The 19,394-nt window shown below is 48.3% G+C and overlaps 1 protein-coding gene across 5 annotated transcripts in view; it reads right to left on the bottom strand.

Annotated features, from left to right (window-relative positions):
• Positions 1-19,394, bottom strand: part of ADCYAP1R1 (ADCYAP receptor type I) — a 58,857-nt gene that overhangs the window by 14,232 nt on the left and 25,231 nt on the right. For 3 of the 5 annotated variants that reach the window (XM_023186032.2, XM_023186033.2, XM_023186030.1), the window contains exons 4-13: positions 19,161-19,268; positions 16,637-16,657; positions 15,526-15,567; positions 13,018-13,127; positions 12,433-12,530; positions 11,830-11,962; positions 10,735-10,888; positions 10,281-10,341; positions 9,588-9,657; positions 4,479-4,570 (exon numbers count right to left, since the gene is read on the bottom strand). In XM_023186032.2, coding sequence (XP_023041800.1) covers positions 4,479-4,570; positions 9,588-9,657; positions 10,281-10,341; positions 10,735-10,888; positions 11,830-11,962; positions 12,433-12,530; positions 13,018-13,127; positions 15,526-15,567; positions 16,637-16,657; positions 19,161-19,268 — 889 coding nt within the window. Of the gene's footprint in view, positions 1-1,399; positions 1,484-4,478; positions 4,571-9,587; positions 9,658-10,280; positions 10,342-10,734; positions 10,889-11,829; positions 11,963-12,432; positions 12,531-13,017; positions 13,128-15,525; positions 15,568-16,636; positions 16,658-19,160; positions 19,269-19,394 lie in introns of all 5 variants that reach the window. The other 2 variants (XM_023186031.1, XM_023186035.2) reach the window with 2 other exon arrangements.

Here is a 19,394-nt window from a genome sequence, read left to right as displayed (position 1 = left end):
CCCATCAGAGAGCCTTGGCCTCCAGGACTGGCTCCGCCACAGCTTCACTGTGTGTCCGCAGGAAGGTCACAGCCATTTCCATGTCTCAGCACTCACATCTGTCAGCCAGGGATCCAGCACACGGTTTCTATGAGGCCCAAACTCCAGAAATGCTTCCGCAGCTGTTGTGTGCAGGGCTGGTTGGGCTACAGCCCTGGGAAACACCCAGAGAAACGCTAGACAGAGACACCTGCAGGGAGCCCTTTGCAGGCAGCATCCCTTTCTTCTTCACATCTGCAGTCCTAGGGATCAATGTGGTGCTGGCCACTTGGTGGTCCACAGAATGTGGTGGACTGAGCTGAACACACTCCATAGGGTCTCTCCTGATACTAAGATGCTATGCCACCCCCAGAGCCCTGCCCAGTCCCAGAAGTACTCCCTACCACACTGGCACCCCACTAGCAGCACAGCTCACAGATCCTGGGAACTTCCTACCCACCACCACCTCCTCCCCAACCACAAGGACGAGCCCCCCCTCCACACTCCCGGCCAGCTCAGAGGGGTCCCAGCTGGGAAGTCTGGGCACCCTAGCTCAGGGTTTTGCTCAGCCACTGACTGCTGGGTCATCTTAGGTGATGCTATTTTCCTTCTCTGGACCTCAGTTTCTCTGTCTGCAACATGAGGGTAACAATTCCCTGCTGCCGGCCCCTAACATGAACTTTGAGGATCGGCAGGGGAGGAGGTGCTGTGGAAGTGTAAGATGGAGGCTGTGTGAGCTGAAAGGCTCTGGCTATATGGAGGAAGCCCCTAGACTGACAGCTGCTGGCTGCACTTATGCCCGGCCCTGGCACAGCCATCTCCAGAGATGTGTGCATCCTCCCCAGTGGGGCCAAAGAGACCCCATGGGAGTACAGATGGGTTTTCCCTCCTCCACCTAAGCTGCAGCTTCCAATGCTTGTCTTCCAGGGAGGAGGCCCCTGCAATGAAGCCGCTCACTTCAAGGCAGGGGGTGGAGGCTCTCCCCGAACAGTTAATGTCTACCCTGGAAGCCTCACCCCTCCCCTTTCTGAACCAGTTACCTGCTCACAGAGGTCAACTCCAGCTAACCCTGACCTACCTGAGGCTGAGTGCCAACCCCCGCTGAGGGCTAAGCCCTAACCCCCCTCACCCCTGCCCCAGACCAAGTTGACCCTGAGCACATGCTGAGCCCTGACCCAGCCCCTGATGCCCACTTCCCAAGTCCTGGCCCCAGCCACTCATCCTACCAGGAGCATCAGTCAGAGAGGATGAGTGGCTCAGTGCCATCGTCCCCCTGCAGAGGTCCCAGACCCCAACAGGTGCTTCTGAGGCTGGGTCAGGAACACCGTCTTGGTCTATGGAGGACAAACCCTTATCACCTGAGCAGCTGGAACCAACCTACAGGAAAGGGAGTGAATGCTGGTCTGAGGACACAGGCAGGGGGTCCTCTTGGGCTTTCTTGGGGACTCGTGGGCTTAAATTTGTTCTGGAAACAAGAGGAAAAAACCGGAGAGCTGTTGTGGGCAGATCTGAAGGGGCTTTTCGGCCCCACACATAACTCTGGTACCCCAGGGGACTCCGGCACAGCCCTGGAATCTCCCTCTCCCCTCAATCCCTGCCCTCTCACCTCCCCTGAGTCTGGCATTCTCCCCTCCTCCCAGTGCAGACACCTCCCAGCTCAAAGCCAGCTCTGCCAAGCACTCTGGGCTGAAGGGGCTTTCACACAGGCTAGAACCCAGCAGGGGCCTCTTCTTCCAGGAAGCCTAATTTTGTACACTTGTTTAATGCTATCTTTTCATCTGTGCATTCCTGGAGGACAGGGATGGTGGTGCTGTCAAGCTTGGGGTGAAAGGCCTGCCCGCACCATAGCCATGGCATCCTCCTTCCTCCTGGATTCATGTCACTTCACTGATAACTAGTTCCCTCAGCTGTAACATGGTGATTCTATTTGACAGTGGCTTACCTATTCCACCAGATTCGCTGGATGTTTGCGGGTATTAAATGTGCATGGATGTGGTCATGAGTATTTCCAAGTGACCTACAGCTCTTAGCAGTGTGGTCAATTGGATTACTACTCACATTGGCCGACAGGGTCTCCTTGACCCTGTCACTCAAACATGCTGCTGGACTGAATGGGATCAAGCTGATCCCCTGTCCTGTGTGGGCACTCCCACTTGGCTCACAGACTTCATCCATCTGAGTTTTTTTTAATCATGGGCACTCAAGACTAGCAGAGGTTTGGCTTTCTCTAAAAAAAAAAAAAAAAAAAAAAAAAAAAAAAGGATTTGCTGAGATTGCAAAGCGATTTTTTTTTTAATGCCAGAAGCAAACCAACTAGCTGGATCTTTAAATGTCCCAGATTAATACAGTACTTAAATGTATAAACCATGCGCTAATTACAAGTAGCCCTTATCTATGCATTAGGAAGACCTAACAAGACTCAAGGCTCCTGGTGTGTGGAGAACCTGAAACCTTGGCTCACACTTCTTTCCCACCAGGCCCTGGGGATTCTTGCTGCCCAAAGCAGAATGTCTGAACTAGCAAAGTGTGCTCAGGGTTCAGTAGGGTATCCTATTTAGTATGGAAAGCTGAGAGGACCCCCCAGAGAAGAGGTTGGGGGCCCTCAGTAGAAGAACAGATCCTACCAGGAAGGGGAGGAAATCAAGACCACTAGAGCTCAAATGAGAGATGAGATTGACTTAGCTCCCTGCCAGCTTCAAATATGGGAGACAACTGTCAGTGTGTGACCCGATCCACACCCAAGCAGGAGAAACTGAGGCCAGACACAAGGGCAGTGTCCAACACTAGACAGGAGATGAGGCGAGCAGTGGGGCCCTATTTTGCGAATCCTTGAGATGAAGGCAGGAATGATATATCTAGGGCAGGTTATGTAGTAGCAGAGGGCTGGCCTCCCACCCCACAGTGCAGGGCCTCTAAGACTTTATGATTTATATTGATGAATAATTTTCTACTACATAATATACACATATAAGCAAGAATTGGTAAAAACTAGCAAAAACATGAAAAAAAAAAAAAAGAAAAAGGAGAACAAAAAAAAAAAAAAAAAGCACTTTTTCCAATGTGAGGTAATCATCGCATAGGCAGAGAAAACCTGGCTGAACACCTCAGGCCCTGTGCTAGTCCCCCACCCCTGAGGAAGGGTTTCACATGGGGAGGTCCCCAAGCTGAGCAGATTGACAGACCAAGAGCAAGCTCCGCCTCCCTAAGGAAGCCTCAAGGAGCCTTAGGGAAGGATCTGGGATTTGGTCTCTGAGCAGTTCCTGCCTCTTCCCCCTAGGAGAATGACTGAGGAAGGGGGCCCTAGGGGAGCCCTGTACTGGGATCTCTCACTGTCCCACTTGTCATCTACAGGGCAGCCATCAAGGTTGTGACCCCAGGTTGGGGTCTCTGATGAAGGCAGTACCATGCTCCCAGTGACGCACCCAGTGAAGATACCTCAGCTCCTCCTCACTTGCTTTCTTCTGAAGGAGCAGAGGAAGTCACACATAGGGCTTTTGCCTTACCAGCAGACGGACCCCAGGGACTGCCCTCAGAACCACAGTGTGCCCATCCGCCCCCCCAGCCAACCACAGGGGACTACCAACCTTCCTCCCCAGCATCAGAAATGCTCTCATACCCCACACACCCAGCTGTCATGTTCCCATTCACAAGCCCAGAGATGGGAGGTGGAAGGTGCTCTGTCTGATTTCAGAATGAGACAGGGCGGAGAGAAGTGGGAGAGGGCAGGCAAAGATCGGCTGTTAGGGACATGACTGCAGAAATACTTCTTGCAAATCAAGTGGTCAGGGAAGTGGAGAAAGCCCTACCCTCTATGGTAAGAAGCTGCCCTCTAACCCAATAATTCCCAAACACTCAGATGTTCATCGGAAAGGAAGGAGTTGAAGAAATAAGACCACATGCAGAGGTAGAGCTGCCCTCAGGGCCAGTGGAGGAAATAAAGTACCCCCCTTCCAACACCCAGACCAGTGAAAATGTGTCCACCTGACTCCCTAGTGGGAACTGGGCAACTTCCACAGTCTGGGCTGGGGGTGGGAATATCAGGCAACAGTGTATCAATGGTATTCATGAGCTTCCCACAGAACCAGGAACCCCAAAGGAAATTCAACTTCTAAACAACCAAGAACCTACCTCCCTTAAGAAATCTGGTGTTTTCCATCTTGACTCCTAGTCAGTCTGTCTGTCAGGCGTGCTCTCTCTCTCTCTCTTCCCCTCTCCCTCTCCCTCTCCCTCTCTCTCTCTCTTCCTGCCCATCCATATCATGGTCATGCAGCTGAGAAGCTCCTGGGTTTGCTTAATGCTGGAAGGGCAACTATATTAAAGGCTGTTTAATCAGAAGAAGATCTGCAAATGCCGATGCTAGGTCACCCTATCAGCAAAGCACAGGCCTTCTGCCTGTGACCTGAATGCAGGGCCCGCGCAGCTGTCAGAAATGGCTGTGGCATCCACACAATGGTACTTACAAGTAGATGCTGGACTCATTGCCTCCCATGTCTGGAGACTGAAGTTTCTGCACAAGGATGACGATAATGCCAATAAAAAGCACAAAGTTAACCTGAGGAGCAAAAAAAAAAAAAAAAAAAAAAGCAAATGGACATGATTCTGGGCAAAGACTTTCTATACCTCTGCCTCAGCATAGGCTATTATTCCTCCAGCAGGACCCTCCCCCACCTAGTCAAGATCCCAACTACACTTTTAATCCAAGATGGCGGCATGATAACTCGCATTTATCTCTCCAGCCTCCCACAGTATCATTGAAATGAAGGAAGAGATAGAAGAAAAAGAATTCCATAGAAGTACGGGAAATAGGAAAGGACATCATGAGTAAGTCAGAAAAGTAAACCACTTCTAAAAGAGAAAGAGAAAACAAGATCAAGGTGATGGGAAAACTACAGCCCAAAAGAGACAAAGTAAGGCTATTGCAGAAGTGAGAGTTGTTCTTTAGAGAAATTCCAAGTTCAGAGTCATCAACTATGGGGAACCAGAATGGACAGCCATGAGCACTGCTAATTAAAGGACTGCCTGGGAGTGGCAATAGTAGCATTACCTTCAGATAAAGACTGGGGACAAAAGCTTCCTCAACAAAGTAGGAAGCTATGTGAACAGTCACAAAGGAGGAGGAAGGGGAACAAAGAGACAGAAACAAGGCACAATGACAGGCCTACACAGGCCTACACAATATCCTTCGGGCGTAGCCAAAGCAGCCCCTGGAGAAGAAAATGAAGAGCCAAAAACTAACTGATTAAAAAAATAATAAATACTGGAAAACACTTAAGCATTCAAATCAAAAGCTAGGGAAAGATTACCACAAATGTAACTTATACAAGAAAGAAATTAATAATTATAAAAAATTATCAGAAAGAAATAAGAAAAAATAGGAGAATTGATCAATAAAAATAAAGTTTTATTTTTGCTTTTATCTTGTTTGTTGGTTTTTACAGATAAATTGAATGACAAAGCCTGTTCCATGAGGGCAGGATTCTATCAGTCTTGTTCTCTGCTACATGCCCAGTTTGATCAGTGTCTGAAGTTTACAAAAATAAGTAATGGGGAAAGGATTCCCTATTCAGTAAGTGATTCTGGGATTGCTGGTTCACCATATGCAGAAGAGAGAAACTGGACCCCTTCCTTACACCATATTCAAAATTTAACTAAAGATGAATTAAAGACTTAAAGGTAAGACCTCAAACTATAAAAGTCCTAGAAGAAAACCTAGGAACCACTATTCTGGACATAGGCCTTGGGAAACAATTTATAGCTTTCTCCTCAAAAGCAATTGCAACAAAACCAAAAATTGACGAGTGGGGCCTGATTAAACTAAAGAACTTCACAGCAAAAGAAACTGTCAACAGAGCAAACAGACAACCCACAGAATGGGAGAATATATTTGCAAACTATGTATCCAACAAAGGTCTAATATCCAGCATCTATAAGGAACTCAATTCCACAAGCAAAAGACAAATACTGTTATTAAAAAGTGGAAAAAGATATAAGCAGATACTTCTCCAAAGAATATGTACAAGCAGCCAGCAAACATATGAAAAAATGCTCAACATCACTAATCATCAGAGAAATGAGAATCAAAACCACAATGAGACTCTACCTCACACCAGTCAGAATGGCTATTACTAAAAAGTCAAAAGACAACAGATGTTGGGGAGGCGGCAGAGAAAAGGGAACATGGAAACACTGTTGGTGGGAATGTAAATTAATTCAGCCGTCATGGAAAGCAGTTTGGAGATTTCTCAAAGAACTTAAAACAGAACCATCATTAGACCCAGCAATCCCATTACTGAGTATATGCCCAAAGGAAAATATATCATTCTACAAAAAAGACACATGCATTGGTTTGTTCATCACAGCACTATTCACAATAGCAAAGACATGGGATCCACCTAGGTGCCCATCAACAGTGGACCGGATAAAGAAAATGTGGCACATATACACCATGGACTACTACATAGCCATAAAAAGAATGTAGACACATCCTTTACAGCAACATAGATGCAGTTGGAGGCCATTATCCTAAGTGAATTAACACAGAAACAGAAAACCAAATACCACATGTTCTCACTTAGAAGTGGGAGCTAAACATTGGGTACTCATGGACATAAAGACGGCAACAATGGACACTGGGAACTACTAGACAGCGAGGGAGAATGGGGGGCAAGGGTTGAAAAACTAACTATTGGGTACTATGCTGACTACCTGGGTGATGGGATCAACTGTACCTGAAACTTCAGCATCGTGTGATATACCTATGTAACAAACCTGCATATGTATTCCCTGGATCTAAAATAAAAGTTGAAATTATTTTTTAAAAAATGAAAAAAAATCAATACCTGGTACTTAGTAATACTGCTAACTGTATGTGTTAGTCAATTTAAAAGGAGAAAATATAATTAAACAAATTTAGGAATGAGAAAGATGGCAAGACAATAAACACACACAATATTTTAAATGATGAGAGAAAATTGAACAAAATGAGAAAACAAATATTAACAAAATCAACTTAAGAAGAAATAGAAAATCTAAGTAGAACAATAACCTCAGAAGAAATTAAAAAGTAGTTAAAGGTGTATGCATTAAAAGGTACCAGGTTTAGATAATTTTATAGACCAGGTCCAGAATAACATTAAGAAAGATGTAATTTACATACTGCTTAATTGTTTCAAGGCAAATTAAAAAAAAAAAAAAAAAAAAAAAAAACACTTCAGGATTACCTATGAGGCTAACAAAATTTTGCTACAAAAACAGAATAAGGAGAGAAAACACACAGATACACACACGTATACCTAAGACCGCAGAATTTTATGAACAATGCCAAAAACTTTAAACAAAGTATTAAGGAACAAAATTTAGAAATACAGTAAAAGAATAAACAGATCATGTTAATAAATGTTTTACCCCAAAAATGCACCCCCAAAAATCTAATATTTGTTACAGTAACAGACTAAAACAATAAGCTTCCATTATCCTCCATAAGACCAGCAAGTGTAATTCAGCAAAGACATGAGAAATGAGCGCTCTTGTACCTTGCTCATTGAGAGCAATCTGATCGGCATGAAAATGTTAAATGTACATACTCTTCATCCCAGAAATTCCACTCTTGAGATTTATTCTAAAGACATATTCACATATGCTCAAGATATGCACAAATATGTTCATTGTGGCACTGTTCATAACGAAGGAAAACTGGAACACTATAAATGTCCATCACTAAAGAAATGATTACTTGAATGAATGCCTCCAAAACACATTTGATACAATTTGTCACCCATTCCTGATTTTAAAAAACAAAAACAAAACAACAACAACAAAGAAACACTGAAGCCAACAAGAAAAACTCCCAATTCAATGAGGGGTAACTGCCAAAACTAGAGCAAACACCATCCCTACAAAAACAAGGGCTAAAAGATGTAAACACTGGAAAGAAAGAGCAAAATCTATTTTCATTTGACGATTACATAATTTTCTACTAGAAAATCCAGGAGAACCAACTGAAAAGGTATAAAAACCAGTAAGAGAGTTCTGAAGCATAACTAAGAAAAGACACAATACATAAAAAAAACAATAGCTTTCCTGTACACTAGCAATAGTCCATTAGAAAATGCAATGAAAGAATGATTCCCAGACTCACTTAAAGCCCAAACTGGAAAACACCTTAGAGGTAAACATAGCAAGAACAGGGAAGAAAACTAAAAATCTTAACCAAAATGACTCTATAAGAAAGACTGAATACTTGGAGAATCATGCCACATTCTTGGAGAGGATGACTCAGTCTTTTAAGAAAATAAATTCTCCCCCAAATTAGTCTGTAAATGCAATGCAATTCCAACACAAATCTTAATTACACTTTTTTGGTGCAACTTGACAAGGATATTCAAAAGTACACCAGAAAGAGTAAACGTGCAAGGAAAATTTGAAGAAAACAAGAGAATAATGAAGGGATAATCTGCATACCAGAACATGCTACAAGGTTACAGTAACTAGCATAATGGTGCATCTGCCATGGGAATGGACAAATAGATTAGTAACATAGAATAGAAAGTCTGGAACCAAAGACCAGTATATTGAGTGTTTATAATAAAATGACATTTCAACATAATGGAGAAAGGATTCAATAAAAAGGATTGAGAGGGTAGGATGTCCATCCATTGAAAAAATAAAATTAGATAAAATTGAATATCATTTCAGACCAGACAAAACAATAAAATTTCAGCTGGATTTTATTTATTACATGTGAAGATGCACATGTAATAGCCCACAAAAAGTGTAGACTTTGTTTTACATCCACAAAAGTGTTACGAAACAAGAATAACACTTTTATATCTTGGGTTGGGAAAGGCCTCCATCAACCAGAGATAAGGCTTGGAATTAACTAAGAGAAATCTTGACTATTTGACTGTATAAATGCTACGCAGAAATCGCAATATACTTACAACATATACAACATAGGAAGGTTAACTATCCTTTAAACTGTAACTAATAAAATCTGACAGAAAACTGAACAAGAGAAATAAACAGGAATATCCACAATAACAACAAATTGCCAATTAATGTTTGGAAACAAATGCTCAGTCACCCTAGCGAGATGGAGAAATGTACATTAAAATTAGGAGCCAGCATTATCCTCCATAAGCCTGTGCAAAAAATTAAATGATTGATTAGTGTAGACAATGAAGTGGGGACATGAGCTAGTCTTCCTCAGGAGGCATAAATTATTAAAGGGTTTTTGCAAAGCAATTTGGGATCTGAAATCTTAAATGTGTACCCCTTTCAACCCAGCAATTCCACTACTAAGGATTTATTCTAAAGAAATATTTCCACATGCTCAAAATTATGCACAAAACTATTTCTATCTTCTGTAATAAGGAAAAAATGGAATACTCTAAATCTCCAGTGCTAGGGGAATAGCTAAAGAGTTTGTGCATCCCTGTTACAGATTATCATGCAGCCATGATGGAGGAGGAAGTCAGGGTTGTGTGGGGACTCTTTCATTTCTCTTCCTTACATGCCTTTCTGCCCAAGACCCTGTCTCTTCCCTTCGTCTTCATCCCAAGGACACTCACCATGATAGAGCCAACCACAGGGCCTTTGATCACCCACCACAGAGCTGTGCTGTCATTCATATCCCAGCAGCTGAAAGATGGACAGAGAGAAGCAAGATCGCGTCCGTGAGTCGGCAGCATAGAAGCCTGCAGGACACTGCACCATCTAGCTGGGCGCCCAACACGTTCACCACTGCAGCTCTCTGAGGAGGAGCTGGCTGGAAGAAGAGCTTTCCAGCGGGCTGCAGACTCCAGCCTGGTCCTGGCTCTGAAAATCCCCTCCTTCTGAGCCTCTGTCTTTCCCTCCGCTCACCTATCAAGGCAGGGCATGAAGCCCAAAAGTCAGGATCACCAGTGAGCTCCTAGGAAAGGACCCTTTTTCCCCATAAGACCTACAGCTCTTAGGATGTGACCTCCCCTTCAACATGCTTCCTCCCCTCCCTAAAAGGAAAACAGACACTCAGCTGAGTGCAGAAGTAGACAAGGGCTCAGAGACCTAGCACATTCTCTTGCTGGGTTGCTGGCTGAGATGCAGCTGGGTGGGTCACCTGCATGGGGCCAGGGCTCAGGTGGTGCCCAGTGCTGGGCTTTAGTCTGGGCCTGGCATTGAATGGTGTGTTGGGGGCAGTTCATGTGAAGTCAGAGCAGCTACTGAGAACCCATCTGTAAGAATCTACTCTGTGCTGTGGCCCTGACTCTTGAGCGTGTACTAACCCTGTGTCATCAAAGTAGAGTCTTAGCGTAGCCCACACCATCACACACACAGTTGGGGTCCCTGGGAGAACAAGAAAAAGAGGTCCATGAGAACAGGAAAACCAACATGGCCAATGTCCACTGCAGACCTGGGGCTCCCAGAGGCTATCATTCCCCCATGAGACTTGGAATTCCTGGGAATTCTAACTGTTCCTCACACCTAGGCCTCTTAAGGGTCTACATCTCCCTCAGACCAAGGGCTGTCTTGTCTCTCAGAGGACTCCTGGGCATAACTCCACCCTGAGACAGTGGGCTGTCCACAGGCAAGAAGAATGAGAAAGAGTCCAAGAAAGAGCCTAGGCCATTAGACTCGGGAAGGGCAGTGCCCCCTCCTCACCTGACACTTCCTGAAGACACACCTGGACACACCTGACCACAGGACCCGAGCCTATCCAAGCCACAGCCAGGAACCTACCCCAGCCAATAATGGTGTACCAGTAGAAGTATCTCCTTTCAGGGAAGAAGGTCTCCACCAGCAGAGTGAAGAGGTACAGGCCCTCGATGAACAGCCAGAAGTAGTTGGACACAACACAGTAGTGGAAGAAAACCATGATGGCCTTACACTCCACCTGCAAGGAGAAGCGCCAGGGTGAGAGGTGTGAGCCCAACAGGAACAGGAGCAGAGGAGAATCCTAGGGCCCTTTGGCTCTGGCATGCTCAGGCTCAAACATCCCAAGGATCTAAGAGAGTCAACATTCCTGGATCAAAGAGTTGAAAATTGCAGCATCCCATGATTCTGAGTCAAAGCTGCTCATGGAGGCAAAACTGCACACACAGGACAAAGACAGGTGGCAGACACAGAGCTTCCTCACAACCAGCTCATCCTCCTTCACTTTCCTGCTCCTACCCTATCTCCCACAGAGGAGGGGAGAAAGGAGAGAATCAGCCAGAGGACCCTGCAGGAGGCTCCTTGGTATAATGAGGATTTGAACACCTTTCTGGTGGGGGGATACATATTCCTGGCTTCCAGAACTCTCTACTCATAGAGGCTCCCCAAGCATGTCCTTTGGTCAAGGCCCTGGACTTTACACTCTTCTTCCTAACCTACCTCCTCAAAGACCATCTTCTCCGCATGCTACCTCCTCCAGAGGTGTGAGACCTGGGGAGGTGTCTCTAAAGACCCCTGGCCAATCAGCACCTGGGCTCCATCCCAGGCTAGTTAAATGACCAGGGGCTGGGTAAGCCCTCTCTCAGCATCAGTTTCCTCATCAGTCAAGTGGGATTTGGTGTTCCCAGCTGACCTTCCTCTACTGTCTTGCCAAATGAAACACCCAGGGTAAGAGATAGGAAGCATTTTGGCTGGAAGTGATGTCGTACATTGGCTCATCGCCTACTAGTAACTTAATTCATGGGTTTTCACATAAACCAGGGGTGGTGGGGCAATGCCTTCACCTGCAGGAGCACACTTGACCTGCAGGATGTCAGGCAGGTAATGTGCGTCCTAGGGAACCAAGGGGATGGTGCAGGGCCTTCCAGGCAGAGCCCTAATGGGTCTGCTCGGCTCACTCACGGTGGAGATGAAGCAGTGGTTGCTGTCCTGCTCCGCATACAGAATCCAGTCTTTGATGAAGACAGAGATTGCCCTCAGCATGAACGACACAAACAGGTTCATGTGGATGAAGTTGCGTGTGCAGTGCAGCTTCCTATATGAGTGGGCCAGGGGAGAAAGAAGCCTTGGACCACACAGCATTTCACACCCACCCTCCATGTGGGCATCGGTGGCGGGCCAACTCTGTGGCTTTATCTCAGCAGGTCTCCCACCCAGGCCACCTTTCTGCCAATGTCTCTAAATCCTCACTGACTTCCAGGCCCCTATAACCCAGATCCACCACCCCACATGGCCAGACTTCTCCCTCCTGTGGCCTCTATCTAGACCAGGAAGACAAAACAAGGAATGCAGATTTCCTGCCCAGGCTCTGCCTGGCTGCATAGCCCTGGACAAGTCAGTTGGCCTCTCTGGGGTGAAGTTTCCCATCTGTTATCCTTGGGGTCAAGGAAATGCCTTCCAAGGGGTCTTCTAGGGCTGACATCAAGGGGGAGGGGAGACATGGGCCAAGGCCTGTGAGGCCCTGGCCAGTTCTGGGGCTTGCTTGAATGCTGCTGAGGGTCTCACCGGAAGCGACACAGGATGACCATGGCAGTGGTGAGGGTGACGAGGGAAGTGCTGTAGCCAACCGTGTAGAGGGCCTTCACTGACAGGTAGTAATAATCCTGAAGGAGATCACAGGACAGGCAGGACTTCATGAGAGACCTGCCCACAGCCAGCCTGCCTCAGGCCTGCACGCAGTCTCCCAGGTCAGGGCCTGCCCACCTCCACGCCTAGCTCCTCCTTCCTCTCTTCTGCTGATGTCATCTCCACCGCCTCCTATCCCTGGCCAAGCCCCTTACTCCCCTTTGCACAGTGTCAGCATTCTGCAGATGCTCAGTACATGCTGTTGAAGGCAAGAGTGCCGTCCAATCAGAACAGACAGCAGCCTTGGCCTGCACAAAGGTCCAGGAAGCCCCCTGCTGGGCCTGGCATTAACCCAGTGGCATTAATTCCAGTATCCTGGAAGAGTAGCCAGGTGTAGGTGGGGAGGAGTAGGCAGCATCCCAGCTGCTTCTCAGCCCCAGCAGGGGCTCATGAATGCTGCCTACCGACCTAAGTTTCCTCAGCCCCACCCTCATCACCTCTGGGGAGCAGGGTGCAGACACTCACCTGGTCCCCAGTCTCAGATTCATATTCATCAAACCCACAGGCATCAAAGTAATGAGGGAAGGGCTCCGACCAGCCATCCTCCGTGCAGTTCCGGCTCACCACTCCCATGTCTGCAGCAAAAAGAAAACTCAGCGAGGCCCAGAAATGATTAAGACGGCCCTGAAATTCTAATGCAAAAATTACGTGTTCAGTGGGAATTCCTGGAAACCCCTATGACCAACTGGGAAGCATGGGGAAAGGTTTCAGAAATCAGTGATTGCTGATCAGAGGGATGGAGAGACAAGGAGCAAGCTCATCTCAACCAAAGATGGGGAGACTGCACTAGCTGAATTCAGCATCCCTGCATCCCTCCCCTCTGGAACATTTCCAAATGCTCATCAGGGATGGGCCTGAGTCCTCCCCCGGGCCCTGGATCAGCACTTCTCAAATGTCAGTGTGCAAAACCACCTAGGAGACTGATTACAAATGCAGATTCCAGGCCTGCCCTTAGGGATTCTCCGTCAGGAGATCGGGGCACTTTCAGGAATCCCCTCTGGTGACTGCAGGGTGTGGGTGGGGTCCTTGGCACACCTTGGGAACACGGTTTGATGTGATGCTTCCCCTCGGAGCTCTGAGCCTCACAGCAGCTGCAACATCTCGCATCAAGGGGACACAGGGCTTGCTTCATTAACAAGGTCCAGATTTCCACTAACACACGGCCGGATCTTATGAAGATACATATCTGGGTTTCTTTTAAAGTTAAAGTGTTGTCTTTCGGAGTTTGGGAGGGCTGTTTCCTGTCACTAATGTACTTTAATTTTATTTTGGTTGACTTCAAGGCCATTCAGTGGGACACTCAAGAGGGTGGGATCAGTCATGGCCATTAAATGAATCATGTGCTGGCTGCACAGTAGAGTCCAGGCTGGTTTTTGCCCTGCCCGGGGCTGTGTTCGTCTTTCAAGATTGCTTTTTCATTCTCCCCTCACCCGATGGTTTATAATGGTGGGCCACTCTTGTCCAGGGCAGGGGGCCGAGCAAGCAGCTCCCTTTTTCTCCAGCCCAGCACCTGAGTGTGACCCACCCTGACACTGGAAGTATCTGGTCTATCGGGACACATGTGGTTGGTTCTTCCCCTTACAGCATTCAAAGACCAGGACATTGTATAAAACAAGAGACACCTGCAGAAAAGGGGCTCCAGTACCCATATTGTTGAACAGAAACCTCCCCTCTGCAGCCAACGCCACTTCCAGGGAGCTCAGGAAAGAGGCAAGGAGGGCAGCAGGTCAGCCCCTGCGGGAGGCAGAGGCCAAGAGAGGAGATTCTTCCAATTTTCCAATCTGTGTCCCTCGCTTCCTGCATTAGAAGATCTAAGGCCAGTTCTCTTTAGCCAAGAAAGTCAGAAATGAACTTCCTGGGATGTGGGTAACTCTGCCAGAAAGGAGAGTTCTGCCCACAACAGGGAGACTGGGCCCAGCCCTTCTCCAGCTCTGAGTTCTACGGCACAGGCTAAGGGGGAAGTTTGGCAAGCCCAGGGAGAGCAAAGGAGCTCACTTCTGTCCCACAGCTGATGCCAAACTGTCCCTTCTTCCAGCAAATCTGTCTCAGGCAACCTCCTTTTAAGTCCCTCTGAACACTTCTTTCAGAAAGTCTGAATGTCCCAGGGAAATCACCACTGTGGCCAAGTTCCTTCCCCTCCTGGGGCCTCATTTCCTCTCTGCTTTGCTCACATCAGGATGGTGGGAAGAGGAAAGGGAAGCTGCTTTGAAAAACAATTTTTTTAAAAAAAAAAAGTGGTCTAGAAGGAAAAGCGGTTTCCTTTCTTTTATTTTCATTCTTTCTTTTTTTCCTTTTTATAACACAGTGTGGGCTCAGAGAAACATAAACCCTTTTGTTCAGAACTGTTCTGTGAATTTGCCACTGTATTGTTCTGACAGAAATCTCCGGAAGATGGAGTGCTCTTGAGATTGTCAAAACCCCGCAGTGATTGTGCCTACTTCACTAGGCTGATTTGCCCCAGTAACTGCACAGGAACACAAAACTTTCAGGCAGCTTTCCCAAAGGGGTGCCCGTCCCGGGATCAGCCCATCAGCATCACCTGGAAGACTGGCGAGACAAGCACATTCTCAGGCCCCACCCCAGGCGGAATGAATTACAGACTGCCAGGAACCTGTGTTTCACAAGCGCACGAGGTAACTGTGATGCACGGTTAAAGTTTGAGAGCCACTGTACTACATGTCGGAGTTCAGAAACAGTCAAGGATGATCCAATCCAAGAGTTCTTTATTTGAAGTCCACAAAGGGACTCTAAGACATCTGTGTCTCCCCTGAAATTCTACACATGATGTTCTGCCTGTGTGCTTTTCCATGAAGATAATCTGTACCTTTATCAGAGAAAAAGGTCGTCACCTGCCAAAGATCACAAAGCCACAGAGGAGCAGAGCCCAGCCTGGGATGGGGTTCTCAAAGCTCACACATCAGCAGATGCCCTCCCTCCAGCCAGTCCATGGTCAACCCCAGCCTAACCCCTTACCTGAGAGATCTAAGGAGTTACTGTCACCAAAATCAGACTCTCCTGAAAAATACAGACATAGGCATGTATCAAAATGCCTGGCTTACAGTTAGCTACTGTTTACTCTCTGCCCCCGAAGGCTCAGGCTACCCCTGGTCTACAGGAAGTAGGGGATGGGGTCCTGGCCAAGAGGCAACATCACACACAGCAGCCACGCACCTTCCTCACACACTGCACCTTCTAACACCACTCTCCCTTGCTTTGCATTTCTGTGATGTTCAGGATGGTCCAGGACTCAGTTCTCCACCACCACAGGTAATGGCAATGGGTACTGCCAGGAGGATGGGAGGGCCTCCAGAATGGAGAGGAATGGGAGAAAATCAAAAGGGATGGTTCGGCCTTTTCAAAAAATGGGCAAAAAACAGCAAAGTGGGTCCAGGGCTTGGGGTTTCCTTTTTTGTGCTCAATCCTCCACCTCAGCCTCCAAAACTGCTCTTCATCAAAGGGAATCTGGAAGACTTCATCTTCAGACAGTTTTTCCTCTCTTCCTACTCTTTATTCCCATTTCCACCCTTTTCTTATGCCAAAACCCCTACTTGCAACGAGACCCCATTCCACCCCACCCCCCCCTCTCAAAACTCCTTTCCCAAGGTCCAGCTGACATGCCACCTCTTCCTGGAAGCCTCCCCTGACTTCTTCACTATTCTGCCTGCATGCTGCATCATTCGCTCTTCTGTTCTGTTGCTCACTGTGCATTCTGGCTTCTTAGCTGTCAGGGATGTCAGTATCTGCATGGACTGATGCACATCATATGCACATACATGCACCTGCACTCATGTGTGAGCTTGTTTCTTAGCCCCTCCATTGGTGAGTCTCATCCTCCCAAACAAGCCTGTGAGGGACCTGAGATCGTGCCTGTGTTGTGCATCTTCCTGTGCCCCCACACCCACTTCCAGAATGGCCAAGGTCGGGGAGAGGGAAGGGAGGAAAGAGGAAAGAACCTGATCCCCAGTGAGCCTCTTATTCTACCCCCACCCCAATCCCAGCAGCCAGAGCCTGAGATCTCCTGAGGCTGGGCTCCTGCTGGATGGACAGAAAGACAGCGGTCTGTCCTCACCAAGGTTCCTCTTACCAATGGTTTCGGTCTCCCAGACTGAAACAGAGAGAAAGAGAGAGAAAAGTCAGAGGCGAGCAACGGGGTGAGAAAAGTCAGAGGCTGCTCTCCTTGGGTCTTGCTGATCACTTCCTCCTCCTTCCCAACCCCAAACATTGAAGAGGGCTCTGGGGGACCCAGAAGGCATGAGGACTGTAAGCTGGGGACATTGGAGACCCACAGAACAGAAACGAGCTGAAGAATTTGAGAGGAGGAGGGAGATTAGTGCTCCCACATGTCCAATCTCTCCAATATCCTACACAGCCATAGTCATTACAACAGGCTACCTGGGAACCGAGAAGAAACAGAGGAATCCTATTCTCTCCCTGCAAAGTATTCAAGGCAAGTCTCACCAATCAAGCTTTGTGAACAGAGGTGCTAAAAGGCCCTGCCTTAATGAACCATTAGGAATCAGGTGTAAATAACACCTTCATTGTGCCACTGCCAGAGGAAGGAGAGAGTGTGGAGGAAAGTGTATCTTAAGAAAATCTTTTTTACTATTGATTCATTTTGCCTTTTGTTGTTAAGAAGAAGGAGTCTGGCATGGAATCTGACCCAGAGTAGATGTTCAATAAACAAACTTTAAAGAAATGACAGAACGAAAGAAATACATGAATGAAGGAAGTGATTAAGTTGGCTTCTACAGTAATGAATTGGAAATCAGGCTGAATCACTCACTGGCTGCCACCACGCCTGACAGCCCTCCAGTCCCACTGTATCTCTCACTCCAGCGCTTCCGCTGCCTGTATCCTCTTTCAAAATTCACTCTGGCCTGCTCAGGTCACACCCAATCCCCAAGCCCTCAGATGGGAGAGTTCAATGCCACCCTCCTCCTGGGCCGGCCGGTGGTCTGGAGGTGGAGGTATTGCTGCCAGGTGCAGCGCATCTAAACAAACCTTGGGGTGGGAGACAGGGGCCTGGGATCCCCAACACATGCCACTATTTTCTCTGCCACCTCCTGCAAGCCCCTCCCCCTCCAGGGCAGAGTCGATTATTGGAATTCGAGGTTTGACAGCAAATTAGCAAATTTGCCTTTTGCCTCTCAGAGAGGACAGGGGACTGCAACAGGTAGGACTCAGTGCTGGAGTGAAGTCTGGAAACTTGCCTCTTCTAGAAGGACATCAGCCTAAGTGTTAGGCTGGAAAAGAAGAACGCTAAGGCCAGGTCGCATGGCCACACACAACTCGGACCCCTCTGATACCCTAGGGAGCCCCCCGCCCATGACTTCATACCCAGGAGGTGGCTCAGTAAGTCACCTGGCTGGAGCCAGCCCCACCAGCTCTCTCTGCCCAGCCCCAACTCAGTACCTTCAGCTGGCCACCCTGCCTCCTGTGACACTCACAGGGATCAGGTAGAAGGCCCGTGGGGGAGTTCACAGGTCCCGGCCGAAAGGCAGGAACCGTTCTGGAAGAGCCCAAGGGACCCATATCCGAAGAAACCATCTGCAGCTACCCCTTCCCCTCAGACACCCCCTGCAATGGAGATGGGGCTACCGGGGCTTCTGCCTGTAGGTAGAGCATCGCCTTCTCTCCCCTGCCCTCGCCCTACATCCCACCTGTGCACAGAGCTCGGCCACTCTGCCCACCTCGTGGGCTCCTCTATCGTTTTGGTGGCCCCTGGATATCTCCACAGCACTTCAGTGCCCCCCAGAGACCTCAAACACAGACACGCCCCAAACCCAGGTCTGCAGGACACTGCACCCGCCCAGCCTTCCCTCTCAGGGAGGCACCATCGCACACCTGCGCCTCCAAGCCCACGTTCACGAGTCACCGACAGCACTGTGACACTGTTCCCTGTGTGTGGCACCCTTTCTCCAGGCAGCCCAAGACCCAGCTCCTCCCAACTTGAGCCCATGTAACTGCCTGAGGGCAGCTAGGGCCCAGAAAATGCTCTGCTGAGCAAATGTGAGTGTGCACCGGCCCCACTGGGCCTTGTGCCAGCATCTAAGTGGCTCTGAATGTGGACGTGGGTGTCTTGTGTCCAGCTGCCTTCCCCACGCGTCTCATTCTGCCTGAGGGGGGTGTCTACATGCGCGTCTCTCTCCATGCCTCCCACTGGGCGCTGAGGATGTGTGGCTGTGGGAGGATGGTGACAATAATCCCAGCTAACATTTACTACTGCACATTCAAAACGCGCCAAGTCCTGTGCTAAGTGGCGTCCACAGCATCGCTTCACGTTACCCTCACAGACGCACCTGGGAGGGGGCCACCGGGCCACTTACCCAACTGACAGACAGGGGCCTGGGCTGGAGGGTGAGTGACAGCCGGCATGGATCCCACACGTGAGGATACAGCCTTGCTCTCATCCACAACCACGGTCCCCACGTGTACCTGTGTCCCCGTGTGTGCACGTGTCTCTGGTTTCATCCCCCACACCACATGTGAGCTCGGGAGCAGGGACTGTCTGCCTACAGGGTGGCCTCCCTGTCCTTGGTGCTTGCCTGGGGCCGAGTTTGGGGAGCAGGCTAAGCCAGCGTGGCCTAAAGAGACTGAGATCAACCCACCTCGGTCTGGGTTGAAGATTCGGAAGAGTTCAGGGCAGCTGACCAGGACCATCTCACCCACGTGGGCGGGCTTCCAACACGTGATGTTGTCCCACATCCCAGGACAGCCTGTGGGTAAGACAGCCATGGTGAGAGGGGCTAGCCACACACACCCATACACACATATCACACACACCAACATACATAGCACACACACCACAGACACCACACACAGCAACCTACATGCTATACACA

The sequence above is a fragment of the Piliocolobus tephrosceles genome, chromosome 8, assembly GCF_002776525.5.
Source record: "Piliocolobus tephrosceles isolate RC106 chromosome 8, ASM277652v3, whole genome shotgun sequence".
NCBI classification, from domain to species: Eukaryota; Metazoa; Chordata; class Mammalia; order Primates; family Cercopithecidae; genus Piliocolobus; species Piliocolobus tephrosceles.
This window is presented reverse-complemented; position numbering and strand designations above follow the sequence as displayed.